The sequence below is a fragment of the Epargyreus clarus genome, unplaced genomic scaffold, assembly GCF_041222505.1.
Source record: "Epargyreus clarus isolate Ecla_fem2 unplaced genomic scaffold, WU_Ecla_fem_2.2 ptg000006l, whole genome shotgun sequence".
NCBI classification, from domain to species: domain Eukaryota; kingdom Metazoa; phylum Arthropoda; class Insecta; order Lepidoptera; family Hesperiidae; genus Epargyreus; species Epargyreus clarus.
The window spans coordinates 10979705-11006753 of NW_027332214.1; the positions used below are offsets into that span (position 1 = coordinate 10979705).

The window sequence follows — 27049 nt, forward strand, 5'->3', positions numbered from 1 at the left end:
AACTCATTGAATTTACAATAACGTTAAGATAAATGTGTTATTGGAAATCACATCTTCATATTAGTTCCTTTATGGCGTCTGTTTGTCGTGAAAAATATCACAGGTCAGGGGTATTGGTTATTTCTCGTGTCAGGGTTCCTGCAGCCATTACGCTCCTTTACTTTCTAGAACCTTCTGTTACCAGATCAAGGACTGCTTATGTTATTCTCATGGGAAAACTTTGTTAAATGTTTGCGAAATTCTTGTTATGGCCTTCATAGCCTGGCTTGGCTGTTTTCCTCTGGTAATTTGAGTTTTGAAATTCATACTAAAGTTACTCCTTTGTAACTTACTTATTTTATCTGATTTACCAGGATTAGGATTATTGGCTTAATTTGGGTCAGTTCAATAGAGTTTAGTTAGTTGTAGTTAGTGTTTATTTTTTTCTTTGGTATTTGTCTCATAGAAATAGAGTGACGAGCTGTGTTTTGGTTTTAAGCTTAACATAATTAATAACAATTACATAATTGTAATGATCTACTGCTTAAAACCAAAACTAGCCTGGCTCGTAAATATATTTTATTTTATTTATTAGGTATTGTAACTTAATCCATAGTGGTAAAGTACACAGTTTCTGATACGTACAGTTACGAGTTCTTATACATATAACTCGGTTAATAATTAAGGTAAGATCAGAACACGAATTGCATGCAATTGCGTAATACAACAAATATCTAATTCAATTTCTATATATTTTACGGATAGCCAATCTAATTTTCTTCCATAAGATACCCAATGAAATATAAAAAAGGTATTTATTATTATTTTTCCCATAAAAGCAACAATATCCTAACATCTTCATTTTAAGTCTAGATATCAAATATCAGAACTAGTTGTATCCTTTTCATTCGATTCTGTAATTTCAGATTCAGCGCATTCGTTGCCAGTTATAAGAAACTCTTGCGTTTCTCCATCCTGCTTCCTGAAAATTTTAATTTTTCAACCACTTGGTTTCAAAAACGTGTTTCTGTAACCCGTTTTAATGGTTTTATGCAATTAAAGTTAGAGCGCCTACTGCCATTTGTTTTGAAAAATGTCGTTCATTATGAAAGATCGATATTTCTAATAATATAATACATTACTTTAGCTCTTATACCTCACTGCGGAGGGTAATGTTTTGCGAGCGTTACTATTTATGTATGTCTCATTTTTTGACACGCCCTACAGCCCTAGCCCAAATGTTTCGGCCGATTTTAACACATGTGGTGTCTTAGATGTTTTGTTTCAGTTAATTATGTACTAAAAGCAGGATTTGTTTTTATGATATGTAATTATCATTAGTTGATTTTGCTGTTTCTACATATTTAAATTCCGGGTTATAATATTTATAGTATTCAGATATAAATATCAAAGCATCAGGATCCTGTTCGTTCGGTCCTGTAATTATACATTCAACGCACGTACCTCCTGTTTCTGGTGCTAGGTACTTTTGTTACTGATGTAGAAAATAATACGCCTTCAGATCTTTTTATTTTACTGAATGTATTTTATGTATGTATATGACTTTCATTTCGTAACTATAACGATGAAGTAAATTATCGTGAGAAAAACTGCATACTTGAGAGATCTTTAAAAAAACTAAAGTCTACTAATTCACCTTAGCCTGTCTTAAGACTATGACCTAATTCTTCTCATTCTGAATGGAGACCTGTGCCCAGCAGTGGGACATTAATAAGTTGATGATGATAATGAACTGTGCCATTTATATGTATAATCCATTGATGTGCACCTACCCTTAGGTTCTAATTATTATTGCTGTAGGCAGTCATTTAACCTTATTAGAGGTGATTTAAAAAGTCCTATAACCCCCTAACTACTAGAAAGTACTATATGTACTATTATAGGTGTACCATAATTCACCAATTCACATGGGTATAATGTGTTAAGGCCATCCTCATTTGAGGGATCGGATTTATCCCCAGTATTGACATATAAAAAGCCAAAAGCCCAGACTTTACGCGGGATTATAATCCAAGATTATTTAGAAAAACATAATGATTTTTATGCACCATATAATACATTGCGTCTAGACTTATGTAGTAAAGTTCTAAGTGTTAATATCGAATCCATAAGCTGTCTATGAACTACAACTACTTGAAAGTGAAGTCGTAACTTCAATTGAACTGCGATAGTTGAATTCAGTGAAGCGAGTAATGCGCTTCTACGTAAGTCCGCAGTAAAGTGTTGATGTTGCAGTCTGAAGGTAGAATTTACTTTCGATATAATGTCTGATGCTAAAATGATACAAATATTTTCAACCACATTTTTGACATTATATATTTTTGTTGCTGTTCTTGTACATATAAATGTTATAATATAAATAGAAGGCTTTTGAAGGTGGTAGAACCCTTTGTGGTTCGCCTCCGGCGGCACCACCGCCACACCTATTTCTACCTAATAAGAGCAGTGTTAGGCGCTGCTGTGTTCCGGTTTGAAGGTAAGGGAGACATACTTTTCCGAGGCGTTCCAGCTTAGTCCTCAGGGGTAGCGGCGCATCTGTGGCCGACCTCAGGTAGGAATATCTAATCCTATCTGGGGTTGATTACAGATGTCCATGGGCGGCAGTAGCCACTTACAATCAGGTGGACTGCATGCTCGTCTGCTGCTGCTACTCTTATATTATATATCAAAAAATACTAGAATAATTTTATCATTTTTAAATAAAAAAAATCATTGTATTTTTTATACGATGTTTTTAATGCATATGCTCGTGTGTCTCTCATTTGGCGGGCACCATAATCCAAACGGCGTAACAAATTTAAACACAGGTGTCGTTGAATTCGTCAAAATAGAATAGCATTTTACACTTTTAAGCACACTTTTCTAGCTTTACAACATGTTTATAGAGAAGTGGTGTAAGGAACACCAAAACGTACACCTCGGGCCAAAACCCTTTTAATTCCGGAAACCTTTCGCAGTTGTAGGAATATGGTGACCGCGGACGAGTGCTATTATCGTACCTGTGGTCCCGACAAAGGGCGTCCAGGGGAAAATAGTGGGGTATTTTATGGGAGAAATCCGACATATCCTCTCTGCTGCCCCCACTACTGAGAATAACCTACAAGGTTTCCCCACGTAAAAAAATAGGAAAACGTTGAAAAGATTGAATCTAGGTACGAGTATATAAATAGGGAATAAAATAGGGTGTAATACACAAACATTCGGCTACCTGGCATAATGTAATTGGCTCTTGTTTGTTTCAGAACACGGCGGCACACAGATCAAGGGCGGTTACATGCTGCGGTACAAACGTAAGTTGTTTTTATAGAGCTAATAACTTAATAGACTGCTAATAATAGATACCCACTTTCATGATAACCTTCAAACTATTTTTGCCGCTTTCAAACCACTAAATTGCCACTGTTTCTTGTATTCTTCTGACGTTTCATCAGACAAATACATCTGATGTAACGTCGCGCCTGTGAAATTAATTAATTTAATATAAGGTAACGTTGTCGTAGATAATCAACGAAACTTTATCACGGAAAGGTAATTAAATCGTCCTCTAAACTAAAACTAAAAAAAGTTATTACGCCCTATTCGAAATCTACTTGCATTTCATGCAGTTATCTACCGAGGTATTCCCAGAAAGATTTCGTTAAGTTTAAGTATTTAAAATATGAATTTGTCCTTAGGAGTCTATCTGTTACTTCATCCATGGTATCCTCTCATATTTATTGATCGCTTTCCTTTCGGGACGTTGTTATTCGGCCCGTACCTTTATTTGCTTTGTTTGTTTGTAGTCTTATCCTGTATGTATAGTCGAGGAAAACTCACATATTGCTCAATGTGCAGATTTGTAAGGGTTCGATTCCCAGAAGAAACCTACATAATGAAACTTGTGTTCATAGTTTATGTAGTCTTATTGTATGTGGCTCAAGTTTAATATATACTAAGTATTCCTTCTCTTCTCTTTTCTTCCCGTAGAAATCTGCAAGGTGTGATTTGTTTTCAAAATGACTCACTTTAAAAAACAATAGGTACATCCTGTATTATTACGTTATCTGAAGGTATAACTTATAAGGATCAAATTCTGTGAAATTATGATATAAGTATATCAAACTAAAGGAAAACGCTCACTTTAAGAAAATACATTTGTTTTCATATATTATCATACTAAACATTTTTTAAACTTATTATTGTGTAGCCAGGATATTTTAGTCAAGCCACTTGCCAAATATCTCTAACCATACCAACTTTAATACAAAATACGTTTCATCTATTATCTATTAACAGATGGGTGAAGGTCGCCCCTAATTTGTATGTTAGACCATACATTTTCAGTTGGTAAACATGTCCCATACATTACGCATGGAAGCACATGTTTTTCAATAGTGTTTATGTACGGAACCGTCTCTACGCGAGTGTTACTCGTACTTGTCTGATTTTCTTTAACCTATCCAAACAACCTACAATAGGTTTATTAAACTTTTTACAGTAAATTGAATTAAAGTTCACTCGGCTAACTGTAGTTAAATAAATGACAGCGGATAGAAGTTAGGTAGTAACTATTATTTAGTCTCTGACATAAGTTCTAAAGCCGCCTGGAGGGCTAGAGGCTTGCACTTATCTAATAACAAGCTTTCGCCTGCGGCTGTGTCTGCGTGTCAATATATATGTTCGTCTAATCCTATTAAATAGATGTGATTTAGCCATGATATGTATGTTCTAACAGATTATCGAAGTCTTTTAAAAACATGTAAATAGGTACTAAAAAAGGTTTTTAAAAAATTTAGACTATTGTTTTAGTATTCTTTACAGAATCATGCTTTTGTTTGACACCTATAACATGGGGATTGGAACAATAATAATAATTGATCCAGAATATTTGGGCGCAGGCGGTGCTAAGTACACTTGTACGGCGGTATTTTTTGTATGTTCACCAATGATTCCGCGATACCATAAACAATTAAGGTGATTAAGACGGCATGTATGCGGCCAGTACTTCCTAGAAAACCGGAGTATCACGATTTTCTATAAGTAATCTTGAAAATCACTGCGAGACCAAATAGAACAATATTAAGAAATTTCCACTGAAGTAGTAGACAAATAAAGTATTAAATAAAACAAGATTAACGTAAACTTTTTCCAGTTAAAAACATAAAAATATATAGTACACTTGCAACCGTTCGTACAAAAATAAAACTATTTTACATTACTCGTACGTTGCATTTTACCATATAAATATGTAGGCACTAACCTATTTCTATGCTTAGATTTCTAAACCAAAAGCTATCAACTTTTAAAAGCTTTTCTTTTGTTGACAAAGCCTGAACAAATAGTCTAAAGTTAAACCATAGAACACACTTTATTTTATCCACTTGCAAACTTTTCCGAAGTTTTCCATCAGCCGCGTCTTATCTGGGACCAACGCACTCTTTACGACTGTATTTTTGCTCGACTGCCGAGGGTAATGTTTTTCGAACAAATCTATGTATGTATATATGTATTGGCAGTGATAGCCTAGTGGTTAAGAAACTCGGCCTCTCGATCGAGAGGTCCGAGGTTCAAATCCCAGGCACGCACCTCTGATTTTACGAAATTATGTGCGTATTAGAAATTAATTATCACTTGTTAAAACGGTGAAGGAAAACATCGTGAGGAAACCTGCATTACTGAGAGATTTATAACACCAATACGCACACCAATACGCACTTGACCAGCGCGGTGGACTATGGCCTAATCCTTCTCATTCTGAGAGGAGACCCGTGCCCAGCAGTGGGACAGTAATGGGTTGATGATGATGATCATGTATGTTTCTTATATGTCTCACTCTCATCTCACGCGGACTATGGGGGGACGGAAAGAGCAGTCCGCCCTGGGCCCCCGATTCTGGGGGCCCCCAAATACAGTTGCTGACAAAAAGTTGTCAGAACCAAATATCTATAATAATTATATGACACACATGTAATTTTGTAAAATCAAATCACCTTCTTACACTGGGAGCCTCCAATCAACTTTCCGCCCCAGGGCTCCGACGACCTTAGTCCGCCACTGCATCTCACTCTTTGGCATGCACTTTAGCCCAAACGGCTTGACGGATTTGAACATATAGGTGTCGTCGCACTATAGAAGATATATTAGAAAGTGGTCCTTTGTGGTTCGTCTCCGGCGGCACCACCGCCACACCTATTTCTGCCTAATAACAGCAGTGTTAGTCGCTGCTGTGTTCCGGTTCGAAGGGTGTGGTAAGGGAGACAGACTTTTCCGAGACGTTCCAGCTTAGTCCTCAGGGGTATCGGCGCATTTGTGGTGACCTCAGGTAGGAATATTTAATCCTATCTGGGGTTGATTACAGATGTCCATGGGCGGCAGTAGCCACTTACCATCGGGTGGACTGCATGCTCGTCTGCTACTCCTATATTATAAAAAAAAATACATTTGTAAAATTACCCGAGAAAAGTTTTTACTCAAAAACAATAAGCTATCGTAATTGAATAGTGCATAATTTAGCTGTAATCAATCCGATAAATATTTGCACGCCCAGTAAATAAATATACTAGGTTATACACTACAGGTTCATAACACTAGGTTCTACGCACTGCCCGGTCGATTGGTTCTTAAACATTAAAGTGTGAATGTTATAAGATTAATATTGTTATTGTATATGGAAAACCAGTGGAAATAAAAAAAGTAAAAATAGGTCAGAAAATATCGTTTCCAACATTGTTCTTTTTTTAGACTACACAAAATCCATTCTGCCACAATGTTAGCCTTAACTTAAAGAGCAGTTAAGTAGTTAATCAATAAAAAATTGAGTATAATTTTTTTTTCATAAGATTTTGATACCAAATGAGCATGCATACCACCAGATGGTAAGTCGCTACAGCCGCTTGTAGCCATCTGTAAAATCAATCGCAGATGAGATTAGAATCCTACTTGAGGTTAGTCATAGATGCTACCCCTGAGAAGTGAGGACTGAGTTCTGAATCTGCATTAAGCAGAACACAGCGACTGCTGTAATTTAAGGAAAACGAAAATTATTTCAAAAATACGCCGTATCATATATTTTAGTAGCTGTAATAAGAACCTCCTCAAGTGGCCCGTGGTGTGTGTAGTGGTGTACCAAAGTGACTAAATATATAATTTTAGTTGAATAAATTCCGTTAAAGCTAGTAACGAAATCGGATTTCTGTTACGCAAACAGTAAACATTTGCGTTCACTTCCATTTCAGCTGTTTGTCCTGAAAATAAAGAAGTCATTTGAGAAATACATATGTTAACGACCACTTAAATTTCGGGATCGGAGGAGGGAACACCATTAGATTATCCTCTCTTGTCTAGCCCTTAGTCTTCTTGTTCCGGCTGAGGTTTTTAATCTATTCCTATCTGGGGTTGATTACAGGTGTTCCTGGGTGACAGTAGCCCCCTTACCATCATGTGGCTACATGCTCGTCTGCTACTCTCATATTATATAAAAAAAACACAAGATACCATTTACAATACATTTGTTACGTTTGTTATTTGTTACAATGTTAAGGTTTCACAGCTACCCTATGGAGTTCTGGGATTAAAACGTAACCTCAATTACTCTGAAAAATACTCAACCCTCCAATGGACGTCACGTCAAAGTCAATTTAAACGTTTAGGAGATTAGCTAAGTTTAAATATTTTTTACTGATACATAATACACATGAGAAATTACCTTGGTAATTACCTTATTAATTTCAAGTAAATTACCTAATTACTAAATTACTAGGTAAATTACCTTGGTAATTTCAAGTAAATTACCTAATTACTAGGTAAATTAGCTTGGTAATTGCAAGTAAACAGTCTACTTTACTGATATTATTAAAAATACACAAGGTGGATTTTTCAAGTGGGCCTTCTTAGACGAGTCACAAACTATAAGAAATAGCGAAAAATGCTAAAGGAGTAACAAGGATGAATATTGCATTATTATAATTTTTAAATATGTGGTAATTTCTTTCCAGGATTTGACCCTTTAAATTAAAAAAATGACGTTCCATATACCAGTTGCTCTCCCTTAGATGATCATATCAACATATATTTTCAGTTGCGGCTTCCTCTTCTTATGACTTATGTACAATTGACGAAGATCATTAATTTATTTCCCTTTGCCATCAACTCTTTATTCGAACAAAGTACTTGAAAGGAACTTGAAATGATTTAAAGGCTTCAACGTTTTTTATCTTCCTATTAAACATTTATTATGAAATAATCTTTGAAGCTCATTTTTAGGGTACCGTACCCAAAAGGCTTATCTTCCGTAAAATTACGTATAAACTTTTATCTTTATGGTTCCGTACTCAAAGAATAAAAAGGGACTCTGATATTAACACTACACTGTCTATCCGTCCGTCTGTCTGTCTGTCACAGGTTCTATCTATGACGGAAAATTGACATTATCTTTTTGAAAATCTTTTAGGAAATATTGACATTATGTAAATAGGTAACATCTAGAAAATATAGGTAGGTAAGTAGGTAAGTATGTACTAGTATTTATTTTCGAGAGCCTATGTAGAGACATAAATCTTATAATAACTTTTGTAAATAGCAGTAAAAGGTACTTTACCATTAGTACATATACATTAAATATTTATGTACATATAACAGTACATATATATTAAAAAATATAAATCCATTTACATTAATATACTTCAGCTTCGACAAATAATACAACGGCTTAGCAATACAAAACTTATTTTCTTACACTAAGAAGTGGCTCCTGAAACTGCGCGACTGAAAATAATCTTCACGTGAATCGATCATCGGAATAAGAAAGGGTCTCAGTGCCGTAAAACTCCTCAGAGGGCCATCCACACGTCACAGTTGGAGGTTACGACTGGGATATAAACTGTGCGTATTGATGGAGTTCATATCGGATAGATTTAGTAACAGTAGGTGTAGGTATTTTATGTACGAATATTTGGTGTATTTCTCTCAACGTTATTGTATTTTTTTTTTCAATATACATGAGGGATGATTTGTTTATAGAATTCTATGAACACAAAAAAAGGCTCCAAATATCTTTATTAAAGTTACAAACAAAAAATCTTCCAAATGTGATATTTAGGGGAAAAATTGTAATGATGTCTTTTAAACTACACTTGAAGAATTTAAATTTTATTATCTTAACAGTGACCAATGAACCGAAAATCGTAAAACTCTTAATTGTTAGATGTATCCTCCTACACATTTCATGTGAGAAGTACTTTTTTATTTCATTACATTTATACTGCAGCTATAAGTCAAATGTAACTAAAAATAATATACTGCAGTTATAACCCAAGTATAAGTAATGCCGCAGCTAACCCACACGGAGGTTTCTAGATTCACTCTTTATTTCCTAGTGTATTATCGTTAAGAAACACTATTATCATTATCATGACTTACATTATAATAACTGTACAATGTACATACTCGTAAGCTAATACTTAGCTAGTTCACACTTATCGATCTTTATGTGTGTATTACAACGCTGCTTATATTACAATACTGCTCATATTACAACATTGCTTATATCAGAACGTTGCTTATTACAGCTACATTACAAGGAAATGGGCTTATAACAATATTCGCCCGCGTTGTTCATTACTGTGTAAAACCATTTTACCTCCTTTGATGTTGCATCGAACAATATTCTCTTATTACAGAATGGTATTAGGGTATGTCTACACTGGCAGCGTTTCACTTTCATTTACAGTTGTTTAGTGTTGAATTTTACTCAAAAAAGCACTAAAGCATCATCAAGCACTAACTATATTATCGCAGGTAGTAACATACTCTAAGTGTTCTAGGATTGTTATTCACAATAGGAATAAGGGCCCCAGGAAACACACAAGGTTTAGTACCTACCGGCGATTAGGTTAAGCTGTTTTTTGGAAGCTAGATGTAGTGATCAAACGGTACAGCCCATATATATTTGAACGCTGTTCCCAGCCGCTATAGGATGCTCAATGCAGCAACAGAATGCGTAAAACGCGATGCAACATTAATATAAAACGCTAAAACGCGCCTTTTTGATATCCCGATCGAATCGCCAAAACGTGATGCTAAAAGTAGTGAAGTAAATAATTCTTAGGGTCATTTAAGGGCTCAATAGAGGATGAAATCTAATAAAAAAATCAGATTTCCATGAAATTGTGGTCATACTTGGAAAATTTGTTGCATAGAAAATCGTTTGAATCATCTCAATTTCGAGGCATCAAGGAATAATCGATAAACATATTATGTACATAACAAAAAACATACAGCCGAATATTGTACCTCGTCCTTTTTCGACGTCGGATAAAAATGACAAAATAATTACATCGTAATTCTGAGATTAAGGGAAATAGTTCTGTAGCGAGAGTAGAGCCACTAGTGCCTACTTAATAAAGCAGACAATAATAAACGGTTTCTGGGGAAGGGCCTCTTGTGCGTGATTGGGATTACGAAACACAATCCTTACCAGAAATAGGAGATACACGTGTCGGTATCTATTTCTTTAGTAATAATCTACTATTTGTATGTGTTACACATACATTATCTTATCCATTCTCTTATTTTTCTTCTCAATCACTTTATAATAAGGGGTTTTACACACTCAACGTGATAATTATACATCTCGCGGAGTCCTGTCCCAGGGTTCAAATCATCGGATTTTTCGATATGTTCTTATTTAAAGAATGTGTTAAGCGAGTCCAATTTAGTCTTCTGTTGTAACATCTGTGATTAATTTCAGTTGAGTAAGTCACTTATTTCAGTGGGAATGGGCTGGCTGAATTTATATCATAACAAAAATAACCTTCCTTTTCTATCTGGTAACAAACATAGAATGGAAGGTGTTGTAACATAATAAAGTAAAAAAGAATATAATTCTTACAATCTACAGTACACACTTTCATCCGTTATGAAATGGAAGAGCTACACAAAACTTCAAAAGTTGTTCTTCGGCTGTGCATGAAGAGCCAGAGAGCTGGCACTCGACACTCGACACTCAACACTCGACACTCATTGTGGCGCCGGCTGATTGCTTTAGCCTTCGCTTCACGGCAGTCGACTTCACTCAAAATTTTTGTTATATTTTAAATGTAGGTTATCGACCGAGATTCTAGAAGTAAGGCTCAGAAGATTCTCGTTATAATAACAAGAATAGGTACCGAGCTTGAAATTGAAATTTGTGAACTTTTGTAGGGTAGTAGACCTAGTATAGTTTGACTGAGATACCACCGCCACATCCAACCTTAGCATCACTCAGTTCTGAATTCTGGTGAAATTATGGAAATAATTGGTGAGTGTAGTGGATCTTAGTCTTCAGTGACAACGCAAATTGACTTCAGTTAGAACCTCTTTTTTATGGAATTGGTCACAGATGTCAATGAATGGAAGTGACAACTTAATATCAGGTGGATCGCAAGCTCGTTTGCCCATCTTATAAAAAATATTATAAAAAAACAAGTTTAAAACGTACGAGTACATTCGATCCATCATCAGTACATTAATTTATTAGTTCGATTATTTTCTTCTATCCTCCTCCTCCCATGCAACTAAAGCATTATATCATATAATTATGTTATTGTCAAGAAGTTTAACCCACTACGCATAAGTTTCGGCAGATTCCAATGTAATTTACTATTGTTATTGTTCGCAGGAAAATATCTGTGGAACTCCTGGTCCGAGGAGTGGGTGGTTTTGTACGATGATTCCACTATGGCTTGGTTCAAGGTAAGTTTTACTAATATTATAAATCCGAAAGTAACTCTGTCTGTCTGTCTGTCTGGTTGTCTCTTCTTCACGCCTAAACCACTGAACCGATTTTAATGAAATTTTGTACAAAGATAGTCTGAGACCCGAGAAAGGACATAGAATAGTTTTTATCCCGGAAATCCCACGGGAACTAAGGATGGCGATCGAAGGTCGATTAATCGGAGAATCGATCTTTTGGACCAAAAAATCGATTACTTTAATCGATATTAATAAGGATTGAATCGTAAACTTTGCATTTGCTCAAGTGATGATCTTTAGCAAAGTTTATGTCCATGAGCCGAAGACATGAGATGAAGATTTCAGAGTTGGTACGACCAATTTTCCAATGAAGGTACGAATTTTCAGTTTTATGTGTGTTAGTATGTCATATTATTTTCTTTTAAACGCGGGCAAAGCCGCGGGCAAAAACTTGTAGTAACTATAGTTTTTCAAAACGTTCAGTATCATCGTATCAGTAAAGAAACTATGAATACAAATGACTTATTTGGATGTATGAAGGTGGTTCAACCTTGATGTAGAACGGTAACGAATTTATGATATGAGGAAAACATGAGGAAAACACGCTAAACCGTTTCGTGTAGTAAACACATACTGCGTGTATGGAGCCGGAAAACTAAATTTGGCAGACGCCTAGATATGTATAGATATGTATGCCATGTGCCAGATGGTAGTAAAGTAAATTATATCTTCATGTGTTTATAAAACCTACAACCTACAAGTTTTTTTTATAATATAGGAGTAGCAGACGAGCAGCAGTCCACCTGATGGTAAGTGGCTACTGCCGTCCATGGACATCTGTAATCAACCCCAGATAGGATTAGATATCCCTACCTGAGGTCGGCTACAGATGCGCCGCTACCCCTGAGGACTAAGCTGGAACGCCTCGGAAAATATATCTCCCTTACCACACCCTTCAAAACGGAACACAGCAGCGCCTAACACTGCTGTTATTGGGTAGAAATAGGTGTGGCGGTGGTGCCGCCGGAGTCGAACCACAAAGGGTTCTACCACCTTCAAAGTGTGAAATGAAATGAAATGAAGTGAAATAAGTGGTGACACTTCAAATCTTGCTTGGATTTAACGATATTAAACCGTGTGCTTAATATGTATTCAAGTTTAATACATCGTATTTTTTAAGTATACAATAAAACCGCGTCGCGTGAATTTAATGCAAGCGTTGGCGTTTTATTTGCTTCAGTAAATATTATGTATAAAATATTGGAGCAGAGACCACTAATGGCGAGTGTTTAATCCCCCATTCATAAATTGATGTAACGCAGTGATCATAGCACACAAAATTCCGCCAGTGGGCAGTTTCGCTATACAAATTCATTGCAGAGAAAATGAGGTAAAGTTTTACTTAGAATTTGTGGGTTGAATGAAGATTGGTAGTAGTCAAGCAAACATCACGTCTTGCCCTTGCCTGTTCACGTGGAAGGTAGCTGCCGGCACTATATTAGGCTCTCCACAAAGTGGGCGGATAAAACGCACAAGCGCTTGAAACGCTCTGACTTGATGTACAATCGTTTGCTCTCGTTAAATCTATTAGGTAACTGTAAGGTAATTTCCTGCAAATTGACTTTAGTAGAATGAAAGACTGAAAAAAGTACGAAAAGCAATCGAACGTGTTGCTCTTAAATGTTGTAAAATTTTATTAACTTTTTATACGAAATTAATTTCGGCGTTTTTAAACCGCTCGCTCCATAGACAGCCTAAAGTAATTTTCTCAATGAAATTCTCTTGTGAAACTTGGCGTTGCTTGGTTAATTCATATCTAGATCGCCAATAGCAATATCGGAGGAGTCAAAGTTTGTTGAGTTTTAATAAACAGAAGTTATGAGAGCGTAGTTTTGAACTATCTGAAGTTTGTTAGCATACCTACACAATAATAAACAGTTGTTACTCTTTGAGTTTCAAAAAACTTAGACTTATAAAGTAGTTATAACAAGTTAAGTACAAAGTATGTTTATAGTATACAATAGGAGTTTATACTTGCAAATTCCTCAATGGTGGCTAATCTATACTTCTATACTAATATTATAAAGAGGAAAACTTTGTTTGTTTGTTTGTAATGAATAAGCTCAAAAACTATTGGACCGACTTTAAAAATTCTTTCACCATTCGAAAGATCTACGAGTACGAGTAGATAATGTAGATCTACGAGTAACATAGGCTATATTTTACGTGAAACATATTTATTGATAAATAGATTTTTAAGGCAGTACAAAGTTTGCTGGGTTAGCTAGTATGAGATATAATTATAGTAAGATTGAACACTACAGCCATTACTTTTTCCGCGTATTTGTTAAGTTAAGTGAAGTCTACTAATTCGCTCTGGACCAACGCGTTGGCTGTGTCCTAAGCCCCTCTCACTTAGAATCTCTTCTAAGAATCCTGTGCCCAGCTGTGTGACAATAATCGGTTGACGTCAATGCAACGTCAAAACGTATGTGCAAAATATGGAATGAACTTGCTCTTGAGGTATTCCCTGAGCACTATGACATGGGACTCTTCAAGAAGGGTGCAAAAAGAGCTCTTCTTCAAAGCCGGCAATGCATTGGTGACTCCTTTGGTGTTGAAATGTCCATAGGCGACGGTGACTGCTTTCCACCAGGTAGTCAGTCTGCCTTATCGTTAGGTTAGGGTAGATAATACCGAATTTTCATAAATCGTAATTTTCCACTTTTATTTAAAAATAGAAAATGGTCTATCTGACTTACACCCTGTACATGTAACTGTCTGACTTACACCTTGCTAATATGAATTCAGCTCTTATCTACATACGAGTACATGCATTTCGCATTCATATCGGTTGGTGCATCTGATTTCACAATTCTCCTTTACCATGCAAATGAGGACCGAGTGGAGAATTTTTGAGTAGAGCATTAGACGTTCTGGATAATGCATGACGCTTTAAAATGATATGCAGGTAGACTTTGTTCGTATAATGTTTTGTCTGAAATATTCGCGGAGCTATACGGGAGTTTAAGAATTAGTAAGCTACTCGTAAGTCTTTCGGCCTTATCACAGAGTGTTGCAATATTATGGTAGTGCAGTAAAGAAGTAGCAAACTAATATGTAGTCAACCTGACGGTAAGTGGCTACCACCGCCCGTGGAATTCTGTAATTAACCCCAGATAGGATCAGATGTTCCTACCTGAGGTCGGCCACAAATGCGCCGCTACTCCTGAGGACTACGCTGGAACGCCTCGCAAAAGTATGTCTCCCTTACCACATCCTTCAAAACGAAACACAGCAGCGCCTAATACTGCTGTTATGAGGCAGAAATAGGTGTGGCGATGGTGCCACCGGAGTCAAACGACAAAGGTTTTTACCACCTTCACATCGGGAATCGGGGCTCTATAGGGGAATTCTTACTTACTTTTGGACCTTACCACCGAATGTTGCATTATGCTCATGGGTAAAGTGCTTATATCTCGATCCTACTTGCCAAAATAAAAATAGAAAGTTGGTTATATACCTTCTATGTGTCATAACTAGGGTTAAAACTATTCTACTTCTAATAAATACAAAAATATTTCTATAAAAATAATTATAAAATTATATAGTTATAAAGGAAGAATTAAACAAGTTGGGAAACTTGTCAACATATTGCACTAAATGGTATTTCCTCTTATCGGTATTGTACTAAACTTTAGTAAACTAAACTTTCAATGGGATATGAGTTTCTATATGCAGTAAAATTAAGAGCACGTGTCGCATGCTCCACTAGTCTAGTATTTGAAAACAGGCAACTATATTAAACTGTCATTGAGAAACTTTAAAAACATATCAGTTCGATTGGTTTGTAAAATTAAATTGAAGACGCAAATGAAAATGCAATTTATTTAGAATTTTTGATATAATCAAGAGAATAAAGTTAAGATTCAGCGAATATGCAAGACAAATACATATTTCCGTGCGTGGAGCAAATAACTGTATTTGGTGATAAATACTACTTGAGTATGGCTACATGTGTATTGCTATACCTGATGGCTAAGTTCAAGCGCTTCTTTTAAAGGTCTTCCACACTACACCCTCCAAACCAGAACACAGAGTATTATTTCACATTGTTGTTATGAGGCAGAAATAGGTGTGGCAGCGGTGTTTCTAGAGTCGAACCACAAACAGTTCCTTCGACTTTTAAGCCATATTTCAAGCAATTTCCTATGAATTTACTCCCGATACCTTGACCCTTAGTCATGATTAGTTTCGTGATTAACTTCAAAGTTTAATTAAATAAGCATCAATTTATTTCTAATCATAACTTCATAACCGTAATAGTATTTATAATATTGAGATTGATTTATAAAACTAATTTCAATAGGCCAATAAATCAGCTGTCGATCTCAAAACTAAGTTCATAAACGTTATTTAAAAGATTCAAATCAGCTATAATAATTTAGTTGCCAAATCGTGAGACAGGTGTCTTGGAGGCAAAAATCTGATGGCTTCAATAATTGAAAGCAGTGACTCCATTTGTCAATGTCGACTGGAGTGTCACGTTGTCACGAGCCTGCTTATTAATCGCCCTAATCTTTGGATTGGACAGAGATAAGTTTTGGAACTACCGTTGAGCGACTGTAATCGGTGGTAGCTACTTGTTTTATTAGGAATTGCAAAACTATGGTAGATAGTTAATTGTATCAGACGTTACTTTGCGGCAATCCATGCTATTAAGTTAGGATTAAAACTACTTCACAACAATCCGTTACTAATGTATGATGGTATATATTATAAATGCAGTGTACATATTGTATACTAACTTAAAAATATGGTATTTCTATTTGCCTCTAACACAGTACTCCCAGTAGGCAGTACTTTCCGTATTTATTTTATTTTATTTATATATTGCATCTAAAAATAAATTAACAAAAGGGGGAACTTATATATGCCTGATGGCATTTTCTTCTACTCAACGCTGGGTGGATGTAGATAATCTACATTGTAGATTATCTACTGTACATACTACATCAAGTTTACTCTTAAAAAGTATGGCTCCCTTATACGAGTAAGACCTTTCGAATCGGAACACAGCATTGCAGAAATAGATGGGGCTCTACCACCTTAAAATATATACAAAACCCTCGATTAATATTTTATTTTATTTTTATCGAATTATATTTTTTTATAAAAAATATAATTTTGAACATTTTAATTTACACCGCATTAAACTACCACAATATGTATGTGTATGTATTGTATATATTGTATGGATACAACATACAGTTAAATTTAAACAATACTTAGATATACTATGCTGCGACTATATAATAATAATTGTTGTGACCTATTTATCTTATAATAAATTATAAGGCCAGGCCACCTTTTCTAAGTCTCATCATAAAGCATAATAAAATTCCTTTCATTCTTCCTCGGATAGCGGAATAATTCAAGATGAATAGTGCATAGACTCTTTGTCACTTCAGAGAAAGGCTTATCGTTTTCTATTCAAGGGACGTTTTAAAATCCAATAAACGGTTCTGAGAAGGCAAGAGTCGTATCTATAACTTTTATAAGTCTATAATCTACTGCTCGAGGACGCCGAAGGAATCGCTTTATATACACTCCTTTGCAAAAAAAACGGGCGGGTTTGATTTTTTAACATTATTGGTAATAATTTAGTTCTTCAGAGGTTTTAATAGCCAAACTATGTTACTGGCACTTAATAAAGAGTCTGGGTATGAAAAAAAGTTCATTCCAAATTCAAAACTTTTGTTTTTTAAATTATTAATCCCTTTTTCATTTTGTGACACTTTTCGCGGGTTTGCGGTTAAAAGGTTATCAAGCAACTAAAAGTAACTTTTCGTTATTTTTAGTACAACAATTTATGTTTATCGCATAATTCTGCCTTATTGTGACTTAAAACAGATATCTTTGTGTCTATCGTAATGGCAGAAAAAGCAATGAGAGCTAGTAAAATTATAGCGCTGCTGGAAGAGGGGTGTAGCCAATGTTACGTCTCACAGCGGTTAAACGTGAGTCGTTCAACCGTACAAAGAACCTGGACTCGATACCAAGAGACAGGTTCCGTTCAGAGAAGGCAAGGTTCTGGGAGAAAACGTTGCACACAGCCGCGAGACGATCGCTTTTTAGTGACTCAGGCGCTGAGGAACCGCAAATGCAGTTACATAGACCTCAAAAGAAACCTTGAAGAGGTACGAGGAGCACAAGTTAGCCTATGGACTGTGAGGAGAAGACTTTTAGCTGCTGATATACGTAGTCGACGACCAGCGCGGGCCCCCAAGTTACTCCGTGAGCACCGGATTGCGCGGTTGAGGTTCGCTAGAAATTGCCTATCTTGGACACCAGGTAACTGGAGTAGCGTACTCTTCTCCGATGAGGCTCGAATTTGTCTGCATGGTGAGGACCGACGTCGGCGAGTGTTACGAAGACCAGGGGAACGCTATGCCGATGTGTGTTTTGAAGAAATCACCCCTTATGGTGGAGGGTCCGTTATGTTTTGGGCGGGCGTAACTTCCAACTATCGTACCGAGATAGTATTCATAGAAAATGGCTCACTAAATGCGCATAGGTACATAACAGAAATCCTTTCTCAAAATGCACAACCCGCACTGACTGTAATTGGTGAAGATGCCATTTACATGGACGATAATGCTCGGGCCCACCGTTCTGGCGACGTAGATGCTTATATGCAAGAGGTCGGTATTCGTCGTTTGGATTGGCCAGCGCGGAGCCCCGACCTTAACCCCATTGAGCATGTTTGGGACCTCCTAAAAAGGCGAGTACGATCTGTCCAACCACCTCCACAAAACATCAGAGAGCTTAAACGTGTAATCTCGACTGAGTGGGAACACATTCCACAGGACACCATCAAAAGCCTGGTGGGAAGCATGCCAAGACGATTACATGCCGTAATCGCTGCAAGAGGAGGTCATACTCGTTATTAATTTTTATTTTTTAATGTCTCTTTTATTAAAATACCATAAAAATACTCGTAGTCTTAATTTCATTATACCCATAAAAATGTCCATTTTAACACGGCTCTCTGTTTACATTGACTAAAACACCGATACCAGGATAAAAGTGTTAAAAAACTAGATTCTCATTGATAATAAGAAATTTCTAGTCATCCAAGCTAATGACATACTAAAAATATAATAATATTTACCCATAGAAAAGCTAAGGTAAAGTGTGTGTGTAAGGTGCCCGTTTTTTTTGCAAAGGAGTTTATTTTATCAATGGATTTAAGGTTCCACGCAACGTGAAACGTTTCATTTTATTTAATTTGAAAATAAATAAGAAGAACCTATTTTTTATTTACACAAAATAAGGCAAAGGAACCATACTTTTGTATAATATAGGTGCAGCAGACGAGCATGCAGTCCATCTGATGGTAAGTGGCTACTGCCGCCCATGGACATCTGTAATCAACCCCGGATAGGATGTGATATTCCTATCTCAGATCGGCCACAGATACGCTACTTCCCATGAAGACTAAGCTGGAACGACTCGGAAATGTTATGTATGTATGTATGTATGTCTCCCCTACCACACCCTTCAAACCAGAACACAGAAGCTTCTTAACACTACTGTTAATAGGCAGAAATTGGTGTGGTGGTGGTGCCGCCGGAGTCGTACCACAAAGGACTATCCTATCTCTCTTTAACTTATACCTCCTTTTTGTAAATTATAATGTTTTTTGTACAGAACCGAACAAAATACATATAACATTATAGTCAAAAGGCGAATTATAATAGGTAACTAATTTAAAATATTAATATTATTTACCTGCCCTCTTTTTCTACAAATTTGTAATTTTTATATGCCAATTATTTAAAAGACTACGTGTTATATGACAAAGGTTCCTCTTTACCCAAGGCCATATTCTATTTGTATCATCTAGCCACGAGTTGACGGCATCTATCCTTGAGTATAACAGCTCCCCATATCCATATTGCACTCCAATTCATCAGTAGTTTTACGACCACCACCTGACGTAAGCACTTTGCAAATTGTACATAAAACAGACCATAAAATCAGCTTTCATTCTATCTAGGGTTGCTAGACAAACATATCCGGTTAGCTTTAGCTTTGTAACCGTTTCTGGTCAAATATTTGTGTGGCTATCTAACTTTTAGGGATTTTGCTTAGCAGAATATTGTATGAATCGGGGTTCGCAGGTGTGCGATAAGAGAGCTTAAAGTCTTAACGTTAACTAAAGAAGAACGATTTTGAAGGTTCTATTTGTGGTTCGACTCCGGCGTCACCATCATTACACTTATTTCTGCCTAATAACAGCAGTGTTAAACGCTGCTGTGTTCTGTTTCGAAGAGTGTGGTAAGGGAGACATACTTTTCTGAAGCTTTCCAGCTTTGTCCTCAGGTGTAGCACCGCATCGGACTTCGACCGCAGGTAGGAATATCTAATTCAATCTGGGGTTGAATACAGATGTCCTTGGGCGGTAGTAGCCACTTACCATAAGGTGGACTGTATGCTGGTCTCTGCACAAAAAAATATTTTGTATCTGGCCTATCTCACTTTTAGCTTTTTTGCTCCACGGAATATTTTACCAGTAGGCGTTCGCAGGTGCGCGAAATGAGAGCTAAAGTCTGAATGTTAACTAAAGAAGAAAAATTTAATGATTCAGATTCATTATAATATCTTATTTTGTTATCAGCGGTATTAGGCTGCCTTCTGGAACTAAATATCATAGAAACAAAATGCAATATTCGGCTTTTTTATTTAAGACTGGCAACCCTACCATATCACTTAAATTCTCGGTCTTCGTCCACGCAAGGCTCACATGAAACTTCTTTGTCCGTGAAAATGTAGAACGAGGCACTATGCACTTTACTCACACTTAGTGAATGCAATCCCGTAAGAGAATCTCGATATTTGCGGGATTCAGTTATTAGCTAGTAGGTTAAGCAGTAAACGCGCAATGTAACTTACAAAATCGCTCAAAACAGTTCAGTCTGCGCACTGAATAACGGCTACATATTAATTTGCCGGGATTTGAATCCCGTGCGGGATCCCGTTCAGTCCCGGGATCCCAGGATCCCGGTATCAGAATACTACGACGAAACAGCTTCAATATATCTTATTATCAGGAATGCATTTAATATTTGCTAATTTTATTGTAAGTGCGAGAAAAAGCTGTTGCAGTTTTCTCAGGATCTTATGATTACAATCCTTTGTTGCAAGGTGTCTTGATAGTGTTAGACACAGATTCAATTAGCTCTTACAAGTTTGTAAAGGTTGTTAGAAGTGCTCAGAGGATATTCTAGACAATACAGGTAGTTCACTAACAATGGGATTAGCTCACTATATTTATAATGTGAATGAAACTGAATCACTTTTTCTAAACGCGTCAAAAGAAGTTATAAACTATTACCGACCCACTGCTGGACGGATCTCTTCCTAGAGTAGGGGAGGTACTAGTCTACCGCCCTGACCAGTTTCGTTTTGATAGACTTCACAAACCTTTAAGAACTCTTAAGTGTCGTTTAGTCCCGATGTTTTCCTTCAACGTTATAGCAAGTGATAATTAATCTCTAAAACGTGCATAACTTTAGAAATTCGATCCTGGGGCCATCCTCGCCAACTCCAAAAAGAAAAACGTAGTCATAAAAGTAATTTTCAATTCACTTCAATGTCTAAACGAGTTATGGCCGGGTCGCGCATTCGGCAAGATTACGACAAAAACTTATAATAACTTCCGGAACTTCGTCGCAAGTGTTAAGAGGCTGATAAATGGGTAAAGGCCAGTAGTTCCATAGTGCTGACGCGTAGTTATGCGGACTTGACTTACGTAATGAGTACATAATCGGTCCATTTATGATAATGTGTGGTTGGTTTCTTTGGATGTTTGAAATGATTTTGTTGTGTTGTGGATTTGTAGCGGAAATTTAAAGGACTCGTCAATTATTTCCTTCTTTTTAATTTATTAGTAGAATGCAAACGAGTATAAAGTACTCCCTACGATAAACGGCCACTATTTCATTTAATACTGTATGTATATAGAGAGCTGCTGTTTTGGCTAGCTTGCAGCAATAATCCGTTTACTATCCGATGTGGGCCGACGCCAGCGCCAACAACCGAAAAGCATTTCTCTCCGCGGTCTGGTAAATACCAAAAACCTTTAAAAGTTTGCTCATCGGCTAGCTTGCAGCAATAATCCGTTTACTATTCGATGTGGGCCGACGCCAGCGCCAACAACCCAAAAACATTTCTCTTCGCAGTCTGGTAAATACCAAAAACCTTTAAAAGTTTGCCCACCGGCTAGCTTGCAGCAATAATCCGTTTACTATCCGTTGTGGGCCGACGCCAGCGCTAACAATCGGAGACAATTCGTTTACACGGAGCTTCACTCCGTTACCTATTTGGTTTCGTTTTCGTTTTTCGTTTAAACGACGTTTTTGTTTTAGGTTTAAATGTTTTTACGTTTTTAAAATCCGTATTTATAGTTAACATGTTTATTTCAAATTTTAAAAGAAATATTACGTGGAGCATTATTTTTTAATTATATTAAGCATGTTTAAAATATAATTTTTGAACTTTTGATTCTATTTTGTATGCGAAACAAGAACTTTTATCCGAAGAAATCAAAAACATCTAAATATGGAAAATTGATATAACCATATTTTTTACGTTATTACTAATTTACTTAAAATATAATACTACCTAAATAACTTACGTAGATAATAAATTAACAGATACTTTGTAGATATACAAAACGTTTTGTAAATTTTACGATAGAACAATAATTTATGAAATTGATTATACATACGTGAGGACATAAAGTGCAACAGCCCGCCATTACTGGGGTAATGGCGCGTCGAGTTACATTTTATAAGAGAAAGGGTGCCGAAAAAAAACATATTATTCGTAGATGTAACGTGAATTTGCTAAGTAACGCAGCAATAAATCATTTTAATTTTTCATCTTAATAATAAAACGTTATTTTGGATTATAGTAATACGTTAAATTGTGTTTAAGTATATATTTTTAAGGGTGCAAACTGTGTTTTAGTGCGTCTGACGAGGGTGTTGATTGCCCATGGACTTCTATAATCAATCCCAGATTAAATTAATTTCTTACGTGGGTCTCAGGTGTTTTTTCACCCCAGTATACCTTACCTCATGAAACTAGAATAGAACAGCGCTTACCACCGCTGTTATTAGACAGAAATAGGTGTAGCGGTGGTGACGCCGGAGTCGAACCACAAAGGGCTCTACCACCTTCATACTAAACTTAATATCTAAATGTCGCATGCGTTTTCCATGCATTCATAAATTAATACGTTAGTGTTACTTATGATAAGTATGCATCATTTGCGTATTGGCATTGGCATGAACACTGGCTTATGGAAACACCAGCGTCACCGCGAGGGTCCTTAGCCGCACTTGGCTAGCCACAATAACACTCGTGCTAACGAACGGTACACACCCACTAGTTGGGATTATTACGAAAATATCTTTTTATGTGAAGGAAATGGAAAACGGACAGTCCAGGATCCTTATATAGATGGCCACTGCTATGAGTCTGTCGTCAAATAATATGGTAAAATTAAATTTTCTTTGACGCGGACAAAATGTGTTGTTGATACATTAAGTGGTTGTTGAAAATGAAACTGAGACTTTTCAGAATAATATTACATACATCCTTCTAGGCATACATCCTGTCCGGGTTCGATTCTTGCAGTAAGACATCTCCAAATTTTTTTCTTTAATTTTGGCCCTTATCTTGTGTACTCGTCTTTGTGTGCGTCCAACATCATTTTAAGTAACAAAATGTTATATTCGCTTGAACTTCCCTAAGTTATTAAAAAAACAATAAGATGGAAATATAAGTGTCAAAACATTACTCAAATATTTTTTTCTTTCCAAAAACTTGAAAATTTCGGATTTGAAACTCCACGGAAAATATGAAAAATTGTATTTTGCTTCAAAACGGAAATTTTTGATTTTGAAAACAAAAATGTTTTTTAGCACTGCGGGCCGCGGATTGAGTATCTTAGCTGTTCCACAACAAGGTCGCTACATGTTTTGTAAATTGGAACGTCCAATTTTCCTAAAGCTTTCGGAATGGAGCTTTCAAACGCTTTTGTTCTCGTTGGAGCGGTTAAGTACATTACGATACGCCACAGACCAAACGAACTTCAGTTTTGTGATAAAGTAAAAATGAAGTTGAAAATTTAGAATGAAGCTGGTTAAAATCAACTATCACGTTTACCATTAACCTATATAAATGCTTTAAATCTGTATAAAGACATTGAACTATAAATATAAAATTTGAGTAATGGTAACCACCATTTTTACACTTATTTGAAGTGTGAAGCAGTTCTTAAGGTAGCATGCAGCGATGAATACCGACTAACATGGTAAGGCGAACTAGCAATGCATCTGTAATCAGCTATAGCTGATCGTACCTGTATAATACAGCTATAACTGATCCTTTTTTTATAATATAGGAGTAGCAGACGAGCATGCATTCCACCTGATGGTAAGTGGCTACTGCCGCCTAATGACATCTGTAATCAACCCCAGATAGGATTAGATATTCTTACATGAGGTCGGCCACAGATGCGCCGCTACTCCTGAGGACTAAGCTGGAACGCCTCGGAAAAGTATGTCTCCCTTACCACACCCTTCAAACCACAGCACAGCAGCGCTTAACACTGCAGTTAAAAGGCAGAAATAGGTGTGGCGGTGGTGCCGCCGGAGTCGAACCACAAAGGGTTCTACACCTTCAAAATATACCTATATTCATTATGAATTATATTCAAGAATAAATCTAGAATTATAATTAGATGGGATAAATCACACTAAGTACAGTGTGATTTATCCCACAGAAATACATGATCAATGATCATAGAATAAAAAACTTCACAACATCACGATAAAACTTTCGTTTAAATTTTATGGAAATAGTTTTTGACTTCTTTACATTCAAAACAAACATTTATATTATATTTCAGCAAACTTAAAAAATAATATAAGAAATATCCTTGAAATATTAAAAAAAAGAGAATAATATATATCGAAATCAAGCTTAAGATCCTCGAAGGCATCGTGTTTCATACTTTTTCTCACCCTCTAGAGTTTTCAGATGAAATAACAAACTTCCTTCAACTGCCAAATTATAAAATTATTTGTATTATAACTGATAGCCATCCCCGGAGCAAGCGATAGGACCCTTTCCGTCCCTTGGGTGTCGTAAGAGACAACAGCTAACTCTACTCAATAACTAGCTTCAACTCTACCTACTTTTTTAAGTAAATGATACTTGTGTTCGATAACTAAAGAATTATTATGAAAACCTGACTGTTAATAATATACTCGTAATAGCCCATGTCACTCCACAATTTAAATGAATCCAACAACACCTCATATGTCAAAGTTCGTTAAGTCATTTGGTAAATGATGTAATTTGGCATTATATGTGTTGCTACCCTCGAGGACTAAGTTGGAACGTCTCGGTTAAGTATGTCTTCCTTACATACCCTTCAAAGCAAAACATAGTAGCATTTAACACTGATGTTATTAGGCAGAAATAGGCGTGTCAGGAGTGCCTCAATTGTCGAAACTCAAATGGTTCTACACCTTCAGAGACTATATACTCTACTGCACGTCATTGACTTGAAGGACTGACGTAGTCAAATAGATCTCATTATTATTATATATCTATTAACTTTACCATTCATATCTTTGTGAACTTCGCATAACTCTTCCAAGTAAAGATGTACACGAACTCATTAACGAACAGTATTAAAATGAACGTACATATCTCATCCACACGTGTTTCATAATTTGGTCACGTTCTCTTTCAATGTATCCAAGACTAACGCGTGTAAATAATGTTTTATTTTTTTAGCAAGCTCTGCTTGCGGCTTCGTTCGCTGTGTTCAGTACCCTTACCATGACTTTTACGTTATGACAAATATGACTGTTTTGGTATTTGTTTACGTATTTACCCATACAAATTCCAATCAGCGCCCCTAGCGGATTGTATAAGAACTATAGTGTCAGTAACGTAACATTAAATGTCTAAATTGACAAAATAGCGTTTTATGTATTGTCTCTCTTTTTTGCGAACATGTGAGGCAGAAAAAAGACTTGAGCACTTACATACTGTTATGTTTACACAGTGTACTGAATCAAACGGAACAGAATAATGGATTGACTAAACGTAACGTAAAATTGTGGGATGTTTTGAAAACTCATGGTAAGGGTACAGAGTATAAGGTAAATTACACAACGCCATCTATAAAGATTACAGAGCATACCGGTAAACTGAAATTCTCCGATGGAATGTTAGAAATATTTTTTGACTTTAATTTGTTATAAGCTTTGATTAAGTGGGTCAATTAGAATGAAATAAGGACTAAATGTTAAGTCAAGATACCTGAATAGATTATGAATATATTGTTAATACATTGAATTGTAGTATTGGTGTAATTTCACCACACAGTCAAACAGATAGAAAAAAATGTAAATATGATAGAAATTGCTATTATTACTAATTTTATTGTATGTTATCCTAATGGTTGAAACTCGGCCTCTCGATCGAGGAGCGCAAGGTTCAAATTCTTTGATTTTTCGAAGTTATGTTAGAAATTAATTATCACTTGCTTTACGGTAAAAGAAACATCTTTAGGGAACATGCGTGTCAGAATTTCTTAAAAAAAAGTTTTCAAAAGTATGTGAAGTCCACCAATACGCATTTGACCAGCGCATTATGGCCTAATCCTTCTCATTCTGAGAGGAGAACCTTGCTCAGCACGGGGACAATAATGGATTGACAACGACTCATTTCCTGATTCCCTAACTACTTTTTGCTAATATAATATTCGAAGTACAAACACGCGAAGCTTACATTCTTATTATGTATATAGATTCCGCCATTCCGCCATCGCTCATCTGTTCTGTGTCAGAGCCAACCGTTTTTTCGTATTATTGATGACAATTTATTCCGAGCGACCGCCACGTCAAACTTACGTATTCAGCTGGCTACTGTAAATAATTGCGGGTTTATTCCCTAAGTAGCCTTATTGTTGGGAATTCAATGTTATTAATTACTTAGTTATATTTTGAATTTTTCAGCGGCACCACCGCTAAACATATTTCTTCCTAATAACAGTGTTAAGCGCTGCTGGGTTCTAGTTTGTAGGGTGTCATAAAAAACCTACTTTCCGAGGCATTCCTCCTTAGTCCTCAGGAGTAGCAGAGCACTTGCGGCCGACCTTAAGCAGTAATCTAATTTTATCTGAGGTCGATTATAGATGTATAGGCGGCAGTAGCCACTTACCATTAGGTAGGCTGCATGCTCGTCT

The 27049-nt window shown here is 36.3% G+C and overlaps 1 protein-coding gene across 1 annotated transcript in view; it reads left to right on the plus strand.

Annotated features, from left to right (window-relative positions):
• The window catches only part of LOC140742957 (uncharacterized), an 84595-nt gene that overhangs the window by 20812 nt on the left and 36734 nt on the right, over positions 1 to 27049 (plus strand). Inside the window, exons 3-4 of the mRNA XM_073074066.1 lie at positions 3243 to 3290; positions 11636 to 11709. Of these exons, the coding sequence (XP_072930167.1) occupies positions 3243 to 3290; positions 11636 to 11709 (122 nt within the window). The remainder of the gene's footprint in view (positions 1 to 3242; positions 3291 to 11635; positions 11710 to 27049) is intronic.